General features: G+C 43.3%; 2 protein-coding genes across 2 annotated transcripts; one reads left to right on the top strand and one right to left on the bottom strand.

Moving 5' to 3' along the window:
• Nucleotides 1–15,225: 15,225 nt before the first annotated feature.
• Nucleotides 15,226–16,152, bottom strand: LOC122659033. Its single transcript, XM_043854193.1, has 2 exons — nt 16,086–16,152; nt 15,226–15,989 (listed from the first exon to the last, which is right to left on the bottom strand). Exons 1-2 carry the CDS (start codon nt 16,150–16,152, stop codon nt 15,226–15,228), a joined length of 831 nt encoding a protein of 276 aa, XP_043710128.1.
• A 523-nt stretch (nt 16,153–16,675) lies between these two features.
• Nucleotides 16,676–17,904, top strand: LOC122659032 (dynamin-related protein 4C-like). The gene is made up of 2 exons (XM_043854192.1): nt 16,676–17,632; nt 17,752–17,904. The coding sequence occupies exons 1-2, from the start codon at nt 16,676–16,678 to the stop codon at nt 17,902–17,904; spliced, it is 1,110 nt and encodes a 369-aa protein (XP_043710127.1).
• The last annotated feature ends 2,515 nt before the right edge of the window (nt 17,905–20,419 follow it).

Here is a 20,419-nt window from a genome sequence, read left to right as displayed (position 1 = left end):
GGTAGAATGCAGCCTCCACACATGAGATAGGATAAACCTAGAGGCACCTTTTGCTCGAAGATGGGCCTCCCTAACAGTCTTGCGGGAAACATGAACAAAAACACTTGACGAGATAGATGTATTAAACGGCAGCTGATTCGCCACTATATAGTACCTACATAGTCAGATTATTAAACCGCTGCCGTACTGCACCTTCCAAATAATGTGATTCGGTTCCTCTACAGCTCGGGGATGCATTGCACCTTGTCCGGCACAGCAGCAAATAGCAACACGTGAATTTAGTGTCGTTCGAACGGTGAAAATCAAGATGAAATGATGATTTCAAAATTTCCGAGTTGATTCAACTTGTCGGAGGGTCTAATTCACCAATAACTTAGAATAAACGATGTTAGGAGTTATAAAGATATAATCTTATATTGGTTAGTTCAAGTCATTGGTGCCTTTATGTACTTGAAGAATCACATCCACTTGGACCCTCACACAATAACTTGACTAGGTCTGAAAGGGTGAAATTTTCATATATCCTCAAGAAGTCAGAATTGATCATGTTTACCTTAAGGTGCTTTGGGTTCTGTGGCCCATGGGTATTTAGGGCCACCGTGGGCCTTTACTAACTAAATGGGCCTAATCGATATGGCCAATGAACTGTTGTAGTCTTTCTAAATCAGGCCCATGTAACTAGTTACAAGTCGTCCTTTACCGTTTGGTTGCAGTGGTAATGCAAATATTTTCCAAGGAAGTGAAATATATTATCCGAGAAAGTCATTTTAGTGTTTGATGACTGCAAAGGAAAATATAAAAATTCCCTTGAAAAGTGAAATATATAACAAGAAATACAAATGATATATACAAGATCGGCTCTCCAATACGTAGAAGACAGATGTTGGGAGTCGAAGTTTGAGATCACGTGAACAGTCCCACTTGCGATCGGTTGAAGAGCACGAGGATAGGCCGTTAAGGCCCAGAATCTCCTAACCAAACTCATGATCCGGAGGATTCCACGTGGCCGCTTAACTTGAGATTTCCCCATGACGCCAGTTGCAAGACGGTTAAACGGTTCCCGCTCAAGAAAGATGCGTCTGATGTAAGCCCAAGACCACTTGGACCTGAGTCTTACATGGACCAAGGACATTCCTTCTTAGACACATAAATACAACCACAATGACCAAACGAGACAAGGTGAAACCATTCTATCATAAGCCTACTATTCTTTCTGTCTTAGTTGCACAACTGTTGTTTTTTTTAGATCAGATTTAGGCGTCAGAGAATCTTCCCAAAGCTCACTCCGGCTAGCTCTTCCGTGTCTATTCCTTGACTTTCCGGTGTGCAAGTTCACCTCTTGGATCTCAGCAGCAACAACAAATATTTCTCTTCACTTTCCTTTCCCCATTTCCATTGTAATAAAACGGAGCATTAAAAGATTGAAATTCTCACAAATCGGATTGCCCCAACATAGGGACATAGGTCTTGGACTAATGGTTGGTTCCACTAGTTGTATTGGTGTTTCGAGTACGTTGGTCTCGAGTTCGCGACCCCTCCTGACCCCTTGTGGGTCTGTTTTCCTGGCCCCTTCATGGGTTCTGTCCCTAATGGGCTAAATTCTAGCAAAAAAAAACCTGCCCCCACATGATAGTTGAATTAGAATAATTGTCAGAACCCACCAATATGATTAATTCCAATCTAACTTCAATCAATGTTGTGAGAGGAGACCACTTGTCTTAATGGTTACCAAATAAATTTAAATATCATTACTTCTAAAGAGATCACAGGAAATCTTAACCAACCCAATTTATATCATATTAAATAAGGAAAAAGGAACCTAGTACCAGTAGAATTAGGCCCAAAGTGTGTAGACTTGTAGATAATATCTACTCTTTAATATACAATCAGTCTCTTCCCCAAGCTATGAAAAAGGGTTTGCAGTATCTTCTCTTCTTATTTCTGTCCATCAACAGAAAGAATATATTCTCATGCTTTTAGGTCACAAGGACCACCAAAATAAGTTATATAACCGTTAAGGTTAGTGGGAAGGTGCATGGAATAGTGGGAAACACATTGATCATGCAATTTTCTGTTCCAATTCATTTTGTGATATATGAGAAATCATATATGTATATCATCAGAGATTGTGTCTTATTTTTAATTAGATAAATTTAACCTTAAACCAATCCTTCATAATTTAATTGAAAGGTAATCAGAGAATCAACAACTGGACAGAGCATGCAAAACTTTATAAAGAATTAAGTTAATTAATTTAGTATGCAATTAGTAATGGTGAGGATGAACTAGACTGTTCTTCAATTTTATGAAATTATAAATCAACTAGTACTTTTTGTGTTTCATTACATCATCTCAGCACTCTATGGAATTCTTATCAAGTAACTCAGTAAAGTATAAAGCAAGATTGAAAAAATCAGGATTTGAGGATGGAGGAGTGGTCAAACTAGGAAGAATAAAGTGAGGAATGATCATATTAAAGCTGATTAGGGAGTAAATCTGATACATGATAAATTATGAGAAATTCAATTGAGGTGGCATGACCATGTTCAACGAAAGCCTTTTGATACTCTAGAAGGGAGTAGTGACTCGATTCAGATTATTCTTTGCTCAAAGTGATTTGATTCAGATTGAAGGAATTAAAAGAGTCAAGTGCAAACCTAAAATGACCCTAGAGAAGTGATGAGAAAAGACATGCATAGCTTAAGCCTTGTGTTAGGTATAACCTCGAATAAAGCTGATTGGAGGGCAAGCATTCATGTAGTCGAGTCCATTTAGTAGGGATAAGGCTGAGTAGTAGTAGCATAGTTGTTGTTGTTGTTCTGTGAAATTAATTTAGCTTCCTTGAAAGAAAATTGACTCAACAAATCATTGGCAAATTAGGGAGATCAAGTAAAGAAGTTTAATAATATAGTAAGGGCAAGTGATCATTGTCTGGTTGTGTAGTCATTGTACTAGTGGGGGGGGGGGGAATAAGAGTGCGTAAGATAATTTTGAATGCTCCTGTACCTAGGCGCTACATCCACATAACAAGGCAGCATTCATTTTCACTTTTTTTTTTTTGGTAATTTTGTTCACATATTGTAAACAATAAAAATAAAGGGTAAAAGATTTGTACAATGCTAGTTTAATTTCAAATTGCATGTGGGTAACCTTCACGAGACTTAGATTACTGTAGCACCACCCTTGTAAAATGTCTCATATATCCCTCTATTTTTAGTGTTTTTCCATAATATCCCTCCTCCAAGGCATGAAATTGCACATTGTTTCTGTAGGAAACCCTCTCCCAAAAATAAAATATAAAAGGGGATTGATAAGGAAACTGGTATAAATGGTATAATGTCGTTTGCAAGAGTTGTTGGACAAAGGGATAGACCATAATTAGGCAAAACGAGACCAATTTAGCCAGTTCCATTTAGGGGGGGAAATTCGTACGTTTTTTCTTTACATGTTGTCAATGTCACAACACTAAAACACCTATATACCTACGGATATTTAACTCCGGTTTTAAATGTCTTGTAATTGTGTTCGAGGGGGGAATAACATGGTCTAACTATACCACATCTCAAATTTCAGCTTCAAATTCAATGATATACTCCTCACTATAGTCATGTGCACACTCTTGGTAGTCCCAGTGTTTTTTTTAAGTAAAAAGAACCCACGTGAGTGTGTGCAAGGGTGTAGAGGTGAGAGATGGGCAGCGGTGCCAATTGCAGAGGTGGGAAGTCGACTGAGGAAGAAGAAGACTAGGGTTTAGTTGTTTTAAGGGGAAGGGCAAAATAGTTTTTTAAAAAAACTAACATGCTGACATCTCTAATTAACAGTTAAAAAGGCTTTTTCTGTTAGTATTTGGGCCAAAATTGATATTTTGACTTATTGGGATGGCATTAATTCCATGATCCATCGAAGGGGGTGTCCCCCCCCCCCCCTTTTTGAGTAAGATTATGAGTGAGAATGTATGCGATGACATAAGACTCTAATCATGTGGTCAGGTTACTGGTGGTCCCTCTATACCTGCAAAGGAAAACTTAATCCATTAATATTTCTTAATTATATAATTTTTAAGGAATCTTCCAAATTGTTAGGATCTTTATATGCCTCTGCTGAGCAGTTTAAATACCGATGGAGAAGGGGAGAGGTGGTGTATCAAACTCCAAACTCTCTCTCTCTCATTATTTACTCTGTATCCTTCCCAATTCCCATTATGGTGCAGGACAAGATGATGAGAACTTGTGTTTTTCTTCTTGTATTGATGCTCTCCCATGAAATTCTCTTGGTTGAGGGAAGGCATTTAAAGTCTGGAAAGGTTGAGAAGTACTGTTGGGAATGCTTTGTGCAAGACAAGAACACCTTAGAGGCAATGGCAAGGGGTAGTGGTGAACCTTGGTCTAATACCAACTTCCTCCATGAGGGTAGAAGAAGTATGGTGGAGAGTGATGACTTTCGTCCCACAGATCCAGGTCACAGTCCTGGCGTAGGTCATCTTCTTGGAAACTAAGGCTGCATTCATCATTCATGAATGAAAAAAAGATGGATTTCATTTACAAGTTTTTTATATGTCTCTCTGTGTGATGCTTTTTAAGTTTTTAAATAATGGAGTACTCTTCCTCAAATTGTACTAGCTTGCTATTAAAAATAATAGATTAATGTTTATATTTTAGGTTTCTACTAATCAAAATCATTTTAATTCACTTAATGTAAATGAATAGTAACCCTGGGATTTGATGGCGGACTTGAAAAGCCACCTACAGACGCTTTACGCCCAATCATTCCGGATTTACTATTCATATACATGATTCCTAACTCAAGGGAGCCGTTTCGAGGCTTTAACCATTCCTAATAAGATTGTCAGGTGAAATAAGAATAGAGGCCGGAATTTTGCCAGAAGATCCAATTAATTATAGGCAAACTAATAAATTAGCAGATGCCAAATAATGGCAAAAAGCTATGGAAGAAGAGTTAGAATCCATTGAAAATAATGGAGTTTGGGAACTAGCAAATCTTCCGAAAGGTAGAAAAACCATTTTTTTTACCATGACACCCTAGTGAGTAATGCTACTAATGCATAAAGAACTAGGGTTTTCAACTTTTACCCAAAAAAAAATAAAGACCTAGGGTTTTCAATGGTGATAATGATTAAGAAAAAACACCAGAATCCATTTTTTGGAAGGTTACCATACATATCCTAAGTGGCCCATTTTAACATGAGTATGCTTGGCCCAAGAGAGTGAATAGTGAGTGAAAAAAACCCTAAATACTCATTTATTAACTACCCTAATTGTTTCACAAAAAAAAAAAAAAAAACTACCCTAATTGGTTCTTAATAGTTAATGGAAGATTGACATGTGTCACAAGGTCCAGTCAAAGTGGAAGATTGAGGTGAATATTGTTGTCATACATTGAAGCTTGAACTCTCGTCACATAACCACCGTTGTGACAGGAGACCTTCCACGAGGGAACTTACTTTTCTTCCTCAAATACCCAATTCTACCACTATACATCGGGATGCCTAATCGCATTTATTACTCTCACCTAACTACTCACTCAGTTCCCAACTGATAATATTGTTGCTCGGATTACTGACTTTAGCATCAAATAGTCCACCTCGGAGCCTGCTCTGACCCTCTCTCTTGCTCAAGTTTTAGTTTGTGGTGTGTAGGTCTCCCCCATACGTGGCAATTCATATTCCAGCGGCAACAGTTCTTGATCGATTTTATCTGATTAATCAATTGGTCTTCTGGTTTCAATTCTAATATATAAATCACTGTAATGGTTAGGATCAGAACCAACCCATTAATAATTGGTTTTGATAGTTCCAATTTTTTAATCGCTTGGTTCCAACTGGTTCTCAGTTCCGATCCCAGATTGACACCCCTAATTGCATCTTATACCTAAATAAACATATATGAATAATTAAATGCCAAAAGCTCGAGTAATCCTTAATTGACACCCTTAATTGCGTTTTATATCTAATGAACAGATAAGAATAATAAGATGCCAAAAGCTAGAGTGATTTGAGAAAAGAAAATGGAAAGGGTCCAATTTTTATTTGACTAAGTCATATGGCAATCCGAGTCGACTCATTCAGCTTTTCAGTAATCATTTCGAGCACATTATTGGAAACTGGAGAATCCTCGAGCCCACGCAAATTTGATAGTTTCCCTTCAAAAATACCAAAAGACATACCCTACTCTCCCCATTTTCCAATTAAAGCTTGCCTGCACGCAGACATGCCGTAATTGTTCTGTCAACGAAGAGCCTTCAATTTCTCCTTCCAACGCTTCACTGCCCTCTAAGACCTGTAAATAAATCACAAAAACCCGTTCAATTTTCAGGCTTGCAAATCTTGATTGCAATCCGAATCGGCCTAAATCGGGAAAGGAATCGGTCAGATTGGATTGCAATCCGAAACGATATGAATAGATTCAAAATCGAGAAATTGAATTGGTTAGAAATCGAGAATTGGCGCATGAATCAGTTCGATTTAAGATGAATTATAAAAGAAAATGACTAGGAATCGGCTTATTCATATCCGATTTCGATTGAAGAAACAACGATTAGGATCGGTGTCAGTCATTCCGATTTGAATCGGACGATTTTTAATGTGAAGTATTTTCTCTTATTTAATTAATAACTAAACAGAGATATATATACAGACACTATACACCAAAATACAACAAACTGAACAACCTTGGGACCACTATGTGACACCTGTCGAGTAAGTGGTTACACTACCAGGAATCTTGATCCGGTGTGTGTCAGTATACTGTGAGCTATCCACAACACGCCCCCGCAAGCTCAGCCGGGTAGAGCCGAGGGTGAGCTTAGAGCGTAGATAAGAGAAGCGTTGGCGAGATAGACCCTTGGTATGGATGTCAGCCAATTGATCCACCGTAGTAACATAGCGAACTACCAGTTGTTTGGAAGCGACCATGTCTCGGACGAAGTGAAAATCTATCTCGATATGCTTCGTGCGGGCATGGAAGAGAGGGTTGGCGGTGAGATAGGTGGCACCAATGTTGTCACACCAGACCACAGGAGGTTTCGCCAAAAAAACTCCAAGTTCTCAAAACAAAGATCTGAGCCAAACAATCTCAGTTGCTACAGAAGCAACAGCTCGATACTCGGCCTCAGTGGTTGATCGCGACACCGTTTTCTGTTTGCGAGATGACCAGGATATCAAATGCAAACCCAAGAAAACACAATAACCAGTGGTTGACTTTCGATCAATAGGGCAACCAGCCCAATCGGCATCTGAATAGGCCACAAGCGACACCTCTGATTGTGTACAAGAATGAAGCCCATCGGATGGAGTGTGACATATGTAGCGGAGTATACTCTTGACGGCTGACCAATGCACATCGATAGGCCGATGCATAAACTGGGCCACTCGATTGACTGCATAACTGATATCAGGGCGAGTGAGAGTGAGGTACTGCAGTGCACCAACCACACGTCGATACTCAGTACCATCTGGTAGTGGAGTTCCCATAGTGAGAGACAAAGAGAAACCAGCAGCCACGGGTGTGGTTATAGGTTTGGCACCAGCCATATTAGTGCTGGCTAGAAGATCTCGAATGTATTTGCCCTAAGTGAGTGTCAAACCAGTAGAATCACGGCTAACCTCCATTCCCAAAAAGAAATTCAAGTCCCCAAGCTCTTTAAGAGCAAATTCTGTAGAGAGTTGATGGACAAGAGTGGTCATAGCTTTAGTACTACTACCAGTCAAGATCAAATCATCCACATACATCAACAAATATAGGACCACATCACTGCAGCAGAGAATGAATAGAGAAGTGTCTGTTTTGGATGGAGTAAAGCCATAAGATAGCATAAACCTACTAAGGCGATTGAACCAGGCTCGAGGTGCTTGACGCAATCCATACAATGACCTGTGCAAGCGACATACATGAGTCAGTTTGGCAGGATCAACAAACCCTGGTGGTTGGCACATATAAACCACCTCAGACAGATTCCCATGAAGAAAGGCATTCTCTATATATCAAATTGTTTTAATGGCCAACCGTATGTTACGACCAAGGACAAAACCAACCGAATTGTTGTAGTGCGAAGAACCGGACTAAATGTGTCATTAAAGTCGATACCAGGGCATTGATGAAACCCCTTAGCTACCAGTCAGGCTTTGTAACACTCGATAGTCCCATCCGCCTTTTTCTTGAGGCGAAACACCCATTTACAGCCTACCATATTGTAGTCATCCGAGGGTGGAACAAGGTCCCACGTACCATTTCTTAGCAATGCATCAAACTCCTCTTGCATGACTTGGCGCCAAGGGTAGGACCGAATGGCTTGGGTGTAGCAAGTGGGTTCAACTGAGTCATCAGACGATGAGGCTACCAAATTGAGGCGTTGTACTTGGCGTAAGGCTCCAGATCGGCTCCTAGTAACCATTGGATGAGATTGTGGACGTGTGGCAATGGGACTAGCTGTGGACCTGGGCTCGGTGGTAACTGGGCTTGGTGGAGCAGTAAGCTCTATGGGCTCCGCAGGCTTCTGTGGGCCAGGCAGCTGCACCCCCACAGGATTAGCAACAGTTGGGCTTGCTGGTGCAGCCGGAGCAAGTTCTGTGGGCTTCGCAGGCTGTTGTGGGCCAAGGTTGGGCGCACATGGAAGCAAATTAGGTGGGGGATTGATGAACCACGGATCTAAGTGGGCTTGTGACGTGCTAGCCCAAGGTGTGGTGGCAGCAATAGGAAAGGTTGCTTCGTCAAAAAGCACATGGCGTGCAACATACAAACGATGCAACGTAAGATCCATACAATAATATCCTTTATGTGTTCGAGAATAGCCCAAGAAGAGGCATGGTGTCGAGCGAGGCCAGCTTGTGTGGCGCATATGGGCGCAACCACGGAAAGCAAAAGTAACCAAATGTTCTCAAAAACTCATAGTCAGGAGCTCTCTTGAACAGTCGCTGTAGAGGACACTGATAATCGATAAGTGGGGCTGGTAAACGATTAATCAGATATGCTGCCGTCTGGAATGCAAATGACCAATACTTAGATGGTACACCAGCATGAAGTAGAAGCGCGAGACCAGTCTCCACTATATGGCGGTGCTTGCGTTCAGCGGTACCGTTCTGGGCCTAAATATGAGGGCACGAGACCCTTTTGGAAATTCCAGTCTGTTGAAGAAGACTGTCCAAGGCCTGAAATTCTCCTCCACCATCGGTCTGAATAGACTTGATGGAGCGTGAGAAGTAGTTCTCAACCGGAATTTCTCAACAATTGGGAGAACATCGGGTTTGCGCGACATTGGGAACAGCCATATGTACCTGCTGTAATCATCTACAAACACCACATAATATCTAAAATTGTCCAAGGAAACCACAGGGGCAGGGCCCCAAACGTCACAATGAATAATGTCCAAAGGGTACAAACTAATAGAATCTGTTACAGGAAGAGGTAATCTATGGCTCTTTGAACAAGCACAAGCACCACATTGTGTGTGTGGTGGTAGTGGAAGGTAAAGAAAATTTATGTATCAAGCTATGAACAATCTTGAGGCTGGGATGACCGAGACGATAGTGCCAATCTGTGATAGGAGCCCGGACTGCAGAGTAAGCCTGTGTAGCAGAGACAGTGGACAGCGGTAACTCAAAGAGACCATTCTTACTCTGGCCTTGGAATAATGGCATGTTCGTCTGGTTGTCCTTAATCAAGAAGGATGTAGATTGAAACACAAAGTGAACATTATTATCCATAGAAAACCGAGAAACAGAGAGTAAATTCTGATGAATAGTAGGGACATACAACACATTGAGCAACGAAAATGTGGTTCCAGAACATGACATATTAGAAGAACCAATAGAGAAAATAGCAAATAGTTCACCATTACCTACTATGATCTGATCAGGACCAGAGTAGGGAGAAGAAATTGCTAAGTTACTTATGTCTGCAGTAATATGGTTATTAGAACCGGTGTCTAAAAGCCAACTAGAATGAGATGCAGAGGAGGTGGAGAGAAAACATGTACCGACGAATGCACGGTTGAACAGTTGCGGGCAGTGAGAGGCGAGATGGTGTTACGTAACAGGGAAGGCAACGAGCTTGCTTCGAGGGCAAAACCTCCAGAAAGAAGAAGAAGAATAGAATGAAGTGGAGAAATCAATTTTCATTTTCCTCACATGGCCCATCATTACATTCTTACAGGATCTCGTGCTCCTTACTAACACCATAACAACCTACATTCCTAATCAATCAACTGGTAACAGCTGGCCCTCTCTTTCCTAACAACATTCTTTTTACAATATCATGCTTTCTAAACCTTATGCAAAATCTTCTAGAATCACAGGGCGCTTTCTAACCCTTTGGGATCGACGTGGCTCCGCCACATGAGCTGTGGGTCCCCTAGGTCTTGCCCTGTCAGCCATGATCGTATCATCACCTCCTCCGTCGAGACCAACCTTGTCCTCAAGGTTGAAATGTGGGAAGGACTGTCGGAGAGTGGCGACATCGACCTAAGATGCATCTTCTAGAGGTAAACCAGTCCACTGAATAAGAGCCTGTTGAACAAACCGTCCCCTGGGAACCAAGGAGCGAACTTGGAGAATGGCCATAGGCTCTGGAACCACCGCGTCCATCACGGTTTGGGGTGGCAAGGGTACAAACTGTGGAACCGGATCCCCGACACAGAGCCGAAGAAGTGAAACATGGAACACCGGGTGAATTTGGGCTGAGTGTGGCAGTTCCAGCTTGTAAGCTACCTTGCCTATGCGCTCCATGATCTGAAAGGGCCCAAAGAACCTCTTGGCTAGCTTGTGACAATGGCGCACTGCGACAGAGGTTTGGCGATAAGGCCACAGCTCGACGAAGACCCAATCTCCTACAACAAACTCTCGGTCTGTTCGGTGCCTATCCGCCTACACTTTCATTCGTGCTTGTGTGCGAATCAAATTTTGCTTGAGGGTGCGAAGGAGCTGATCGCGATCCTGCAATTCCTGATCCACCGCTGCAATGGTTGATGAACTTGGGATGTATTGAAGCAAGGTTGGAGGTAATCGTCCATAGAGAGCCTGAAAAGGAGTCATTCCTGTGGCTGAGTGGAAAGCGGTATTGTACCAGTACTCGGCCCAACCTAGATATTTCACCCACTGTAGAGGATGCTCACTTACGAAACTACGGAGATACATCTCTAAACACCGATTCAACACCTCAGTCTGCCCATCAGTTTGTGGGTGGTACGCAGTGCTCATAGAGAGAGTGGTCCCTTGAAGTTTGAAGAGATCCTTCCAAAATGAACTGAGGAACAATGGGTCCCTATCGCTCACGATCGAGCGAGGCAGGCCATGGAGTTTAATAATATGAGAAGTGAATAATTCTGCAACTTTGTAACTGGTGAACTGAGGGGGCAGAGCACCGAAATGGGCATACTTTGTCAATCGATCTATCACGACCATGATGGCTATCTTCCCCACAGAGCTGGGTAAACCAGTCATAAAATCCATTGAGACGTCTTCCCAGACTTGAGTGGGAATAGGCAATGGCTGAAGTAGACCTCCAGGTGAAGTTTGGAGGGGTTTAACTTGCTGGCAAGTGGTGCATTCCATTACAAACTTTTTAACATCAGATCGCATGTTCCTCCAATATAGGTTGGTTGAAATTCGCTTGAATGTACGCAAGTAGCCAACATGGCCCCCCTGTGGAGAGGAGTGATACTCATGAAGGAATGATTCACGTAATGGTGAATCAGGGGGAAGGACCAACCTTCCTTTAAAATATAATAACCCATCGCGCCAGGTGTACCCCTCATCATGTAATGGCTTTGTTGAAAGCCCTTTAGTAATCTGTTGTAGCTCAGGGGAATTTGCCACTGCTACACGTAGCTCATCCAAAAAATCAAAGGTAGGGGTCGCCAGCGTAAGCACGGCCAGAGAGACATCAGGTAGGCGAGACAGCGCATCTGCCCTGCGTTGTCGCGACCAGGCTTGTAGGCGATCTCGAACACATATCCCAATAATTTGGACAACCATTTCTGTTGTTCTGGAGTTTGTATAGTTTGTTCGGTAAGCTCCTTCAGACTTTGCTGGTCAGTCTTGATATAAAATTTTCGGCCTAACAAGTATTGGCGCCAACGCCCCACGGCTTACGTGATTGCATACATCTCGCGAACGTACGTCGACGATGCTTGAAGACGGGCCGAAAGCTTTCTACTGAAATAAGCGATGGGATGCCCATCTTGTGAGAGCACAGCCCCGATTCCCAAGCCGGAGGCATCAGCCTCAATGGTGAATGGAAGCGAAAAATTTGGCAACGCAAGCACTGGAGCTGTTGTCATTCGCTGCTGTAGTGCCACAAACACTTGGTGAGCCTCTGTGGTCCACTGGAATGCCCCTTTCTTGAGAAGATCCGTTAATGGTGCGGCCAAGTGTGCATACTTAGAGATAAATCGCCTGTAATAGCCTATAGGCCTAAAAACCCACGTAATTCCTTGAGGGACTTAGGAACTGGCCACGACATCATAGCAGAAATCTTGGTTGGGTCAACTGAAACCCCTTGTCCAGATACAACGTGCCCAAGATACTCAATGGCAGTCCTACCAAAGGCACATTTAGACAATTTAGCAAATAGTTGTTGGGTTTGTAAGAGGTGTAATACCTGTTGTAGGTGCTGCAAATGAGATGACCAATCTGAACTATAAACCAGCAAGTCATCGAAGAACACCAAAACAAATCGACGGAGATACGGTCGGAATATGTCATTCATCATCGCCTGGAATGTGGATGGTGCATTTGTGAGCCCAAAGGGCATCACTAAAAATTCATAATGCCTGTCGTGTGTCCTAAAGGCGGTCTTATGCACATCACACTCTTGAACTCGGACCTGATGATAGCCTGATCGAAGGTCTAATTTGGAGAAGTACTTAGCGCCATTCAACTCGTCGAGGAGTTCGTCGACCGTCGGAATTGGAAATCGGTCCTTAATCGTTATGGCATTGAGACCCCGGTAATCTACGCAAAACCTCCAAGTGTCGTCCTTCTTTTTCACTAGGAGCACGGGGGAGGAGAACGGACTGGTACTGGGCCTGATAATTCCAGTCCCCATCATCTCTGTAACCAACCTCTCGATTTCCCCTTTTTGGAAATGGGGGTATCGATAGGGTTTGATGTTAACTGGTTGTGCTCCCTGTTGAAGATGGATCGAATGATCCCGCGCCCTGTGGGGTGGTAATCCCTTTGGAGTGTCGAACACCGAGGTATACTCGTGTAACAACCGTTTGAGATCAGGGTCATCACATGGGGTTTCTGGTTCTGATTGCATAGTTAAACAAAACAGGGTGACACATGAGTGGGTATTGGCCATCCGTCGCAAGGCATGGCATTGTGACTGTGTTGGCTCTGGAACAGAGTTCCCAACTAGAGTTATTTTTTTATCTCCTTCCCAGAATTCTAGTGTTAGCTTTCCATAATCAAACAAAATGGGTCCTAATTGGGCCATCCACTGCACTCCCAACACCAAATCGGCTCCAAACAAGGGTAACACAAACGTATCTACTGTAGCAGAGTAGTTTAAAATTTTTACCGGTAGCTGGCGCACGATGCCCTCGCACGTGAGTCGATTTCTGCTTCCCACCACCACGGTGATATTTGGTGCAGATTCCACAGTCAGCCCCAGGTGTTGCGCCACTCTACTCTGCACGAAATTATGGGTGCTTCCACCGTCAATAAGCACCTGCACTGGCGCTCCGACGACATAGCCTGTGAAACGCAGTGTAGTAGGCGAAACAGTGCCCATCATCGAATGGTAAGACAACTCTGTGGTTGTAACTGTGGTGTCGATCGGTAACTCGTCCGAATCCTTGGTACCATCCTCATCGGGAGGCTTATCAATCTCATCGTTCTCCTCCGATTCCATGAGGAACAATTGCCGCAACTTGCAGCGATGTCCCAACGTGAATTTGTCGTCGCCATTGTAACAGAGACCTTTGTCTCGCCTCTGCTGCATCTCTGCAGGCGATAGTCGCCTGATTGGAATGGCCGGAATAGGGGTAGGTAGCAGCGCCCCTTTCGACGGTGTCGTGGATATCGGCGTAGGCAGCAGTGGTGGACGGTAAGGCTGGGTCGATGTGTGTTTAGAAAAAACACGGCGGACTTCGGCCAATTTAGTCTCCTGCAGATGAGCGAGCCCCACTGTGTCAGCCATTGACGTCGGCCGAAACTCTCTGACTTCGTTCCGTATATCAGGGCGAAGCCCAGATATAAAGCAACTTATAAGGAACGTGGCCGGTAGATCGGTAATTCTGTTCGCGAGCACCTCGAACTGGGTCTGATACTCAGCTACCGAGGAGTTCTACGAGAGTTTAGCTAAGGCTGCCTGAGGATCATCAAACTCAGAGGGGCCGAAGCGAACCTCCAACGCTCGAGTGAAATTGGTCCACGATGTGAACTGCTCCGAGCGGTGCATCCATTGGAACCATTGGAGGGCAGGCCCATCCATATGGAACGACGATATGAGCAGCCGTTGGTCTTCAGTCGTGCCATGGAAATCAAAGAACCTTTCAGCTTTGAATATCCATCCTACCGGATCCTCTCCGTCGAATCTAGGAAACTGCAGGTGAACTGGTCGTGGTTGGAGCGTGGTAGTATCTCTGGGAAAGACTGTCGTTGACGTCGATGCTGTGAGCGCAGTCGTCCGTGGCTGTGGCGACGAAGTGACCAGTCGTAGTGTCTGCTCCATTCGGCCGTCCATGGCGGTGAGACGATGAACGAGATCAGTCACAGTTGCATGTAGCTGATCCAAACGCTCACCATGGGTTGCGGTTGTCTCGTGGATGCCCCTGATGGATTCGTCAAGTTGTCGTAGCCATGTTCCTTCGGCCATGGGAGGAGTCTGTACTCTCAATGAAAGCACCAATTGTTACGTAACAGGGAAGGCAACGAGCCTGCTTCGAGGGCAAAACCTCCAGAAAGAAGAAGAAGAATAGAACGAAGTGGAGAAATCAATTTTCATTTTCCTCACATGGCCCATCATTACATTCTTATAGGATCTCGTGCTCCTTACTAACACCATAACAACTTACATTCCTAATCAATCAACTGGTAACAGCTGGCCCTCTCTTTCTTAACAGCATTCTTTTTACAATATCATGCTTTCTAAACCTTATGCGAAATCTTCTAGAATCACAGGGCGCTTTCTAGCCCTTTGGGATCGACGTGGCTCCGCCACATGAGCTGTGGGTCCCCTAGGTCTTGCCCTGTCAGCCATGATCGTATCAGATGGCCAGTCTAAGAACATATTTGGCAAACAGTGTTGCCGAACTGGTTGCCGAAGGCGACTGCTGACCAGATCCACGAGCATGGCCACGAGAATTAGTCCCAGCAGTCGGTGGATCAGGCGATCCGCGAGTGGCGTTTGTACCTTTGGCACCATTATTGGAGTGCCGATGGCTACGGTAACGATTGCCACGAGATCGGCGTGCACCACCAGAGCGATTGTCCACAGATCGGTTAGAATCTCCACCAGAGGATGTGCCAGTGGCCATATTGGCCGAAGAAACCGAAACAGCACCATCAGTTGAGCGTAAAAAGCTCTCATGGCTCAGAAGTAGCCCTGACAATTCAACAAAGGTAACCGGAGTTGGTCGAAGGCGAATCGAGGCAGCAAAGTCTCGATACTCGCTGCCAAGGCCCCGTAGCACGGCGAGAACCAGATCTTCGTCATTCACCGGATGATCGATCGCCGCAAACGTATCGGCAATGGACCGAGCAGTGAGAAGGTACTCCGTGATGGTGTCGGAGCCACACTGAAGACAAAATAATCGGTCCTTCAGGTCCATGACTCGAGTGCGAGACGTCGGCGCGAAGACATGCACCGAGATTTCCCACGCCTCATGCGAAGTAGAGGCACTGACGACGTGAGAAATGGTAGATTCAGACAAGGAAGCAATGATCCAACGCAGAATGAGTTGATCTTGCTGATCCCAAAGTGCAGCGGCGTCGATCGACGAAGAACTACCAGATTCAGAGGAACTTGCAGCTGGTCACCGATAGGTTCCATCAACATAGCCAAAAAGGTTATACCCTCTCAGCAATGGAAGAAACTGCGCTCTCCATAACATATAGTTAGAAGCGCCTGGTTTCAGAGGCAACTGTGGAGCCATATTAGCAGAGACCAGCGCTGTGGATTCCGAAGGCACCATCAGAACAGAGGAAGCAAGAACCAAGAAACAAGAAACGGACGAGAAAGAAAAGCAGAGAAGGAAAAGGAAGAAAAAGGAACAGGAACCAAGAAGTCAATGGGACTCGTTAGAGTACTTTGACTCGTGATACCATGTGAAGTATTTTCTCTTATTCAATTAAAAACTAAACAGAGATATATATACAGACATTTAAAACCATGAATCAGATTGAATGACCAAGAGGGAGAGCCAGTCTGGCAGGGCAGGAAAGGGACATGGAGAGTCCAAGACGGCGAGGTTGCAGGGTCTCCATGATTTTGTAAGGGAGAGAGAGGATTCCAACCCTGATTATGATTACTAAAAGTCTAAAACCATGACAGGCTTCTTGAAGAAGCACTTTTGTTTTTTCTGTTGGATACTGGGATTTAGATATCGATCTCTGTCGATAACGATTCGAATCAATAGGTATCTGTTTGGATTGGGTTGTCTGAGAGGAGAGGTTAGTCCTGTGAGGTTGAGGAGAAGAATGTCTCAACGCGTTGACATGACCGGCGAGAGGACATTGGGTGTGATCACTAAGGCTGATCAAGCTCCTGAAGGTTTGCTTGAGAAGGTGATTAGTGATGATGTGAACATTGGACTTGGTTATGTCTGTGTAAGGAATCGAGTTGGAGAACAAGAATCATACGAGGAAGCAAGAAGGGAAGAGATGAGATTGTTTGAATCTCATCCCCTGCTTTCTAAAATCGACAAATCCATTGTCGGCATCTCTATTTTAGCTCAGAAGCTTGTGCATATCCAAGCAATTAGTCTCTCGAAATGCTTGCCAGACATAGTGAGGAAGATCAATGACAAGCTCTGTTTCAGTTATTCTGAGCTGAACAAATTGCCCAAACACCTATTCAATATAACAGAAGCATTCACTGCTTTAATGAAGGTTATTGGTTCTACAAAAGAATCTCTGAAGAAAATACTCATCAGGGTAGAGTTTGATGAGTACCCAGATGAGAAGGAAATGCATTGTACAGCTCGAATATCTGATATGCTCAATGAGTACTCACAAGAACTTGATCACAGGTCGAGGGACTCTGTTACCAAGTTCTTAATGGAAGAAATTAAGGTCTTAGAGGAGGCCAACGGGATTCAACTTTCAAATTTCCTCCCTCGAACCGCCTTTCTCGCCATATTACAGAGCAAAATCAAGAAGATAGTGTATATTCCAGTTGAATTCGTTGAGAAGGTCTGGATTTATGTAGAAACTCTGGTTGTTCGTGTCTTGACATTCCATTCTAAGAGTTACCCACAACTTCAATCTCGTACCAGACGAGTGGCACATGATCTGATTTCAAAGACAAAGGATCAATCTGTTGATCGAGTGATGGAGATGGTGGAGATGGAGAAGCTAACAGATTATACATGTAACCCACAATACATGTCAAAATGGAGCAAGCTGGCACACCGACCGTTCTTTATGCAGAATTTTAAATCGAATAGTAAGTTGGTGATACAAACATAGGTGAAGTAGATGTAGAGCATCTTAGAGGTTATAATTTGGCCATGTTGGAGCAAGCACTCGATTTGTGAATGAGAATCATTGCTTATTGGGAGATTGTGTTGCAGAGATTGGTGGATAACATGGCTCTTCATCTTGTGTTCAGTGTGCAGAATCTATTGAACAGAGAGATGGAGAGGATAGTGAGTGCACTAATGGGACCCTGTGGTGGTGGCATTGAACGGTTGCTGGAGGTCTCCTTCTATTGCCACCAAGCGTGAGCGGCTTAATTAGAGTATTAAGTTACTCAAGGAAAGCAAGAATGTTGTGGGGAACATTATGGATCGGATTGAAGCTCCCATTAATTAACCACTAGTTATTGTCATTTTGTAGTGGTAGTCATGCTAGAGCATTAGTTTTTAAATCAGAACTAGTTTTGATTTTTCACCATTCCAATCAAACTCCTTTGAACAACAAAAAAAAAACAAGACCAATTCTAAAATAGTTCGTAGGAATCTACATTAATTGAAATTGGAGTCAGCCAATTTTGATTCAATCTGACCTATAAAACCATGATGAACCACTGGTTGAATATCTCCTCAGAGCTCCAGAGTTTTTTGGTTTTTTAAGAAAAATGGTGTTCGGTTGCATAGCATACACTAGTTTCTCATGTGTCTATCTTTCTCCTCCAACAATGGAGGACAGATATAACATTTCATAGGAGAGAGAAAGTGATAGATACAGAGAGGCATTAGCATCCGCTATGCAGTGTGGCATCATTCTTTCTCCCCTTTGTCTTACTTTTGATCCATACGCCTAATGATGGGGTCTCGAACCCAACATGACATGAGTATGCAATTTCGACAAGCAACATCGTTACCAATTGCGCTAAAGAGTTGTTGGCATGATAGAGATTTTGATCCAATCGGAAATCAAGACAAAATTATACTATTAGACAATGGATTTTACTACATTGCAAAATAAGATCTTAAATTATTATTAGGTCAAAGATTTCATACACGGTCGTGTCCCCTCTCACAAAAAGTAGGAAAAGTCATAAACCCCCACCCATATTTAATGCCTTGACGAAACTCCCACCCTCTCACATGCACGGCTTACACAGCCGTGTATGAAAACTTCCCCCTTATTATTATTATTATTATGGAAAGAGATTGCTACTTAGGTCTCTAGAGTCTGCATACGCACCGGCAAATGGGACTGTATGTGCAACCATTACCTTGGGCAGGATTTTCACCTTTCCATTGGGGCAACACAATACTTTCATGTGCTTCTGTGTCTAGGTGCAGGAGCCACACGGGCCATGTGACCATGTAGCATTTTTTTCCTTGTTTTTTTAGGGAGAAAGAATGCTATCTAGTTGCGTAGCACGACGTGTACTTGCGCCCAGATATAGGCACACAACCACAGGTGATTAGCGCACCTCTGGTCCTTTCCCCCTTTCCAAGGGGTGCACCTGTCATTTTGCGTGCTACTGTTTTTGGGTGCAGGTACATGCCGCGCGCGCAACCGGTGGCATTCCTTTTTCCCTTTGTTTGGATTTTTTATACGTACCTCCCCTAATGTATCAAGTATCTAACAAATAATTGTGAGGTTTAGATATTTACGCATGCCATTCCTATTTTTTAAAATAATTGATAAATACACCCATGTCTTAACTTGAGACTAAAAAAGTTAGAATATGTCATATGTTGATCAAATTGCCCTTCCTACTAAAATAAACCTCTTCGTCCATTATTTCCCTTATTTCTACCCTTGAAGAACTTTATAGGCAGAAAATCATCCATGGCCGCACCATCTCTCCCATCTCCGATAAGCCCCCAACTCTCTTCACTTCCTCTTCTCCTTCTCTTCTTCTTCCAAAACCTAATTGAATCATTCACCATCTCTTTCTTCACAAAATTGAACCGGCATCTCTGTTCTCCCATCTATCCACTCTGTTATAATAGCTCTCAGTGTACTTTGATTGCACCAACCCATCACTCTAACCAATTTTTTGTGGCACAATGGAACAAAAGAACGATCTACCAGCCCTTTTCAATGGCTGGCCAAAATCATTCCCACTGGGGAAGTAATTTGCTTTTGACAAAGAAACAATGTAGTTATTGTTTCCATCATCAACCAAGGAATCCCCAAAGAAAAACGAAGTTGGAACTCCCTCTGCCTGGCAGTTCCCCATCAGGAAGTGAATCACTATTACTGGAGCCCAAATCCCATGCATGAACTCACTAATTGATGAAATACCCATTACCAAAAGCTTGCAGCTGCATAATAATAATAATGAAGTCTTTCTGGTAATTTCCACTTGGAGAGAGAGAAGGGATTAGTGATGTTGGATAATAAAGCTTGAGTTTTTACCAATGGCAGAACATGGGAGACGAGATACTATCGTCACCAATCCAAAAGAGAGTGAAATCGGAGTAGTAGGTCAAGAGCAGTAGCTCGACCGAACCAATAAATTAAAATTAGAGAAGGAAGGGGATGGCGGCCAGGGCTAGGATGTTGGGAAAGAGAGTGAAATGAAGATGAATTTTGTTTGGGGTTTCAGAAAATGAAAGATAAAGTGAGATAGTTGTTGTTGGTGAAGCTTGATTTTGGCCAGAAAGTGCGGTTGAGATCTTTGGAGGGCTTTTTCGACCTAGAAACGACATCAGATGGCGAAAAATGGCAAACATCTCTCCAAAGGCTGGGAGTTGTGTTGAGCTTGTCGAGATCTTCGAAATGAGTACTTTTGAGCCATATGTTATGTTTTGGTCCTGTCCTTTTTTTTGGCAATTT

This window comes from Telopea speciosissima, chromosome 4, assembly GCF_018873765.1.
Source record: "Telopea speciosissima isolate NSW1024214 ecotype Mountain lineage chromosome 4, Tspe_v1, whole genome shotgun sequence".
NCBI lineage: Eukaryota > Viridiplantae > Streptophyta > Magnoliopsida > Proteales > Proteaceae > Telopea > Telopea speciosissima.
This window is presented reverse-complemented; position numbering and strand designations above follow the sequence as displayed.

Coding starts and splice junctions, on each gene's coding strand:
- LOC122659032 (XM_043854192.1), top strand. CDS start 16,676: ATGACCGGCGAGAGGACATTGGGTGTGATCACTAAGGCTGATCAAGCT. Junction 17,633..17,751: donor TTAAATCGAATAGTAAGTTG/GTGATACAAACA, acceptor ATTGTGTTGCAG/AGATTGGTGGATAACATGGC.
- LOC122659033 (XM_043854193.1), bottom strand. CDS start 16,152: ATGGTGCCTTCGGAATCCACAGCGCTGGTCTCTGCTAATATGGCTCCA. Junction 15,990..16,085: donor ACAGTTGCCTCTGAAACCAG/GCGCTTCTAACT, acceptor ATCGGTGACCAG/CTGCAAGTTCCTCTGAATCT.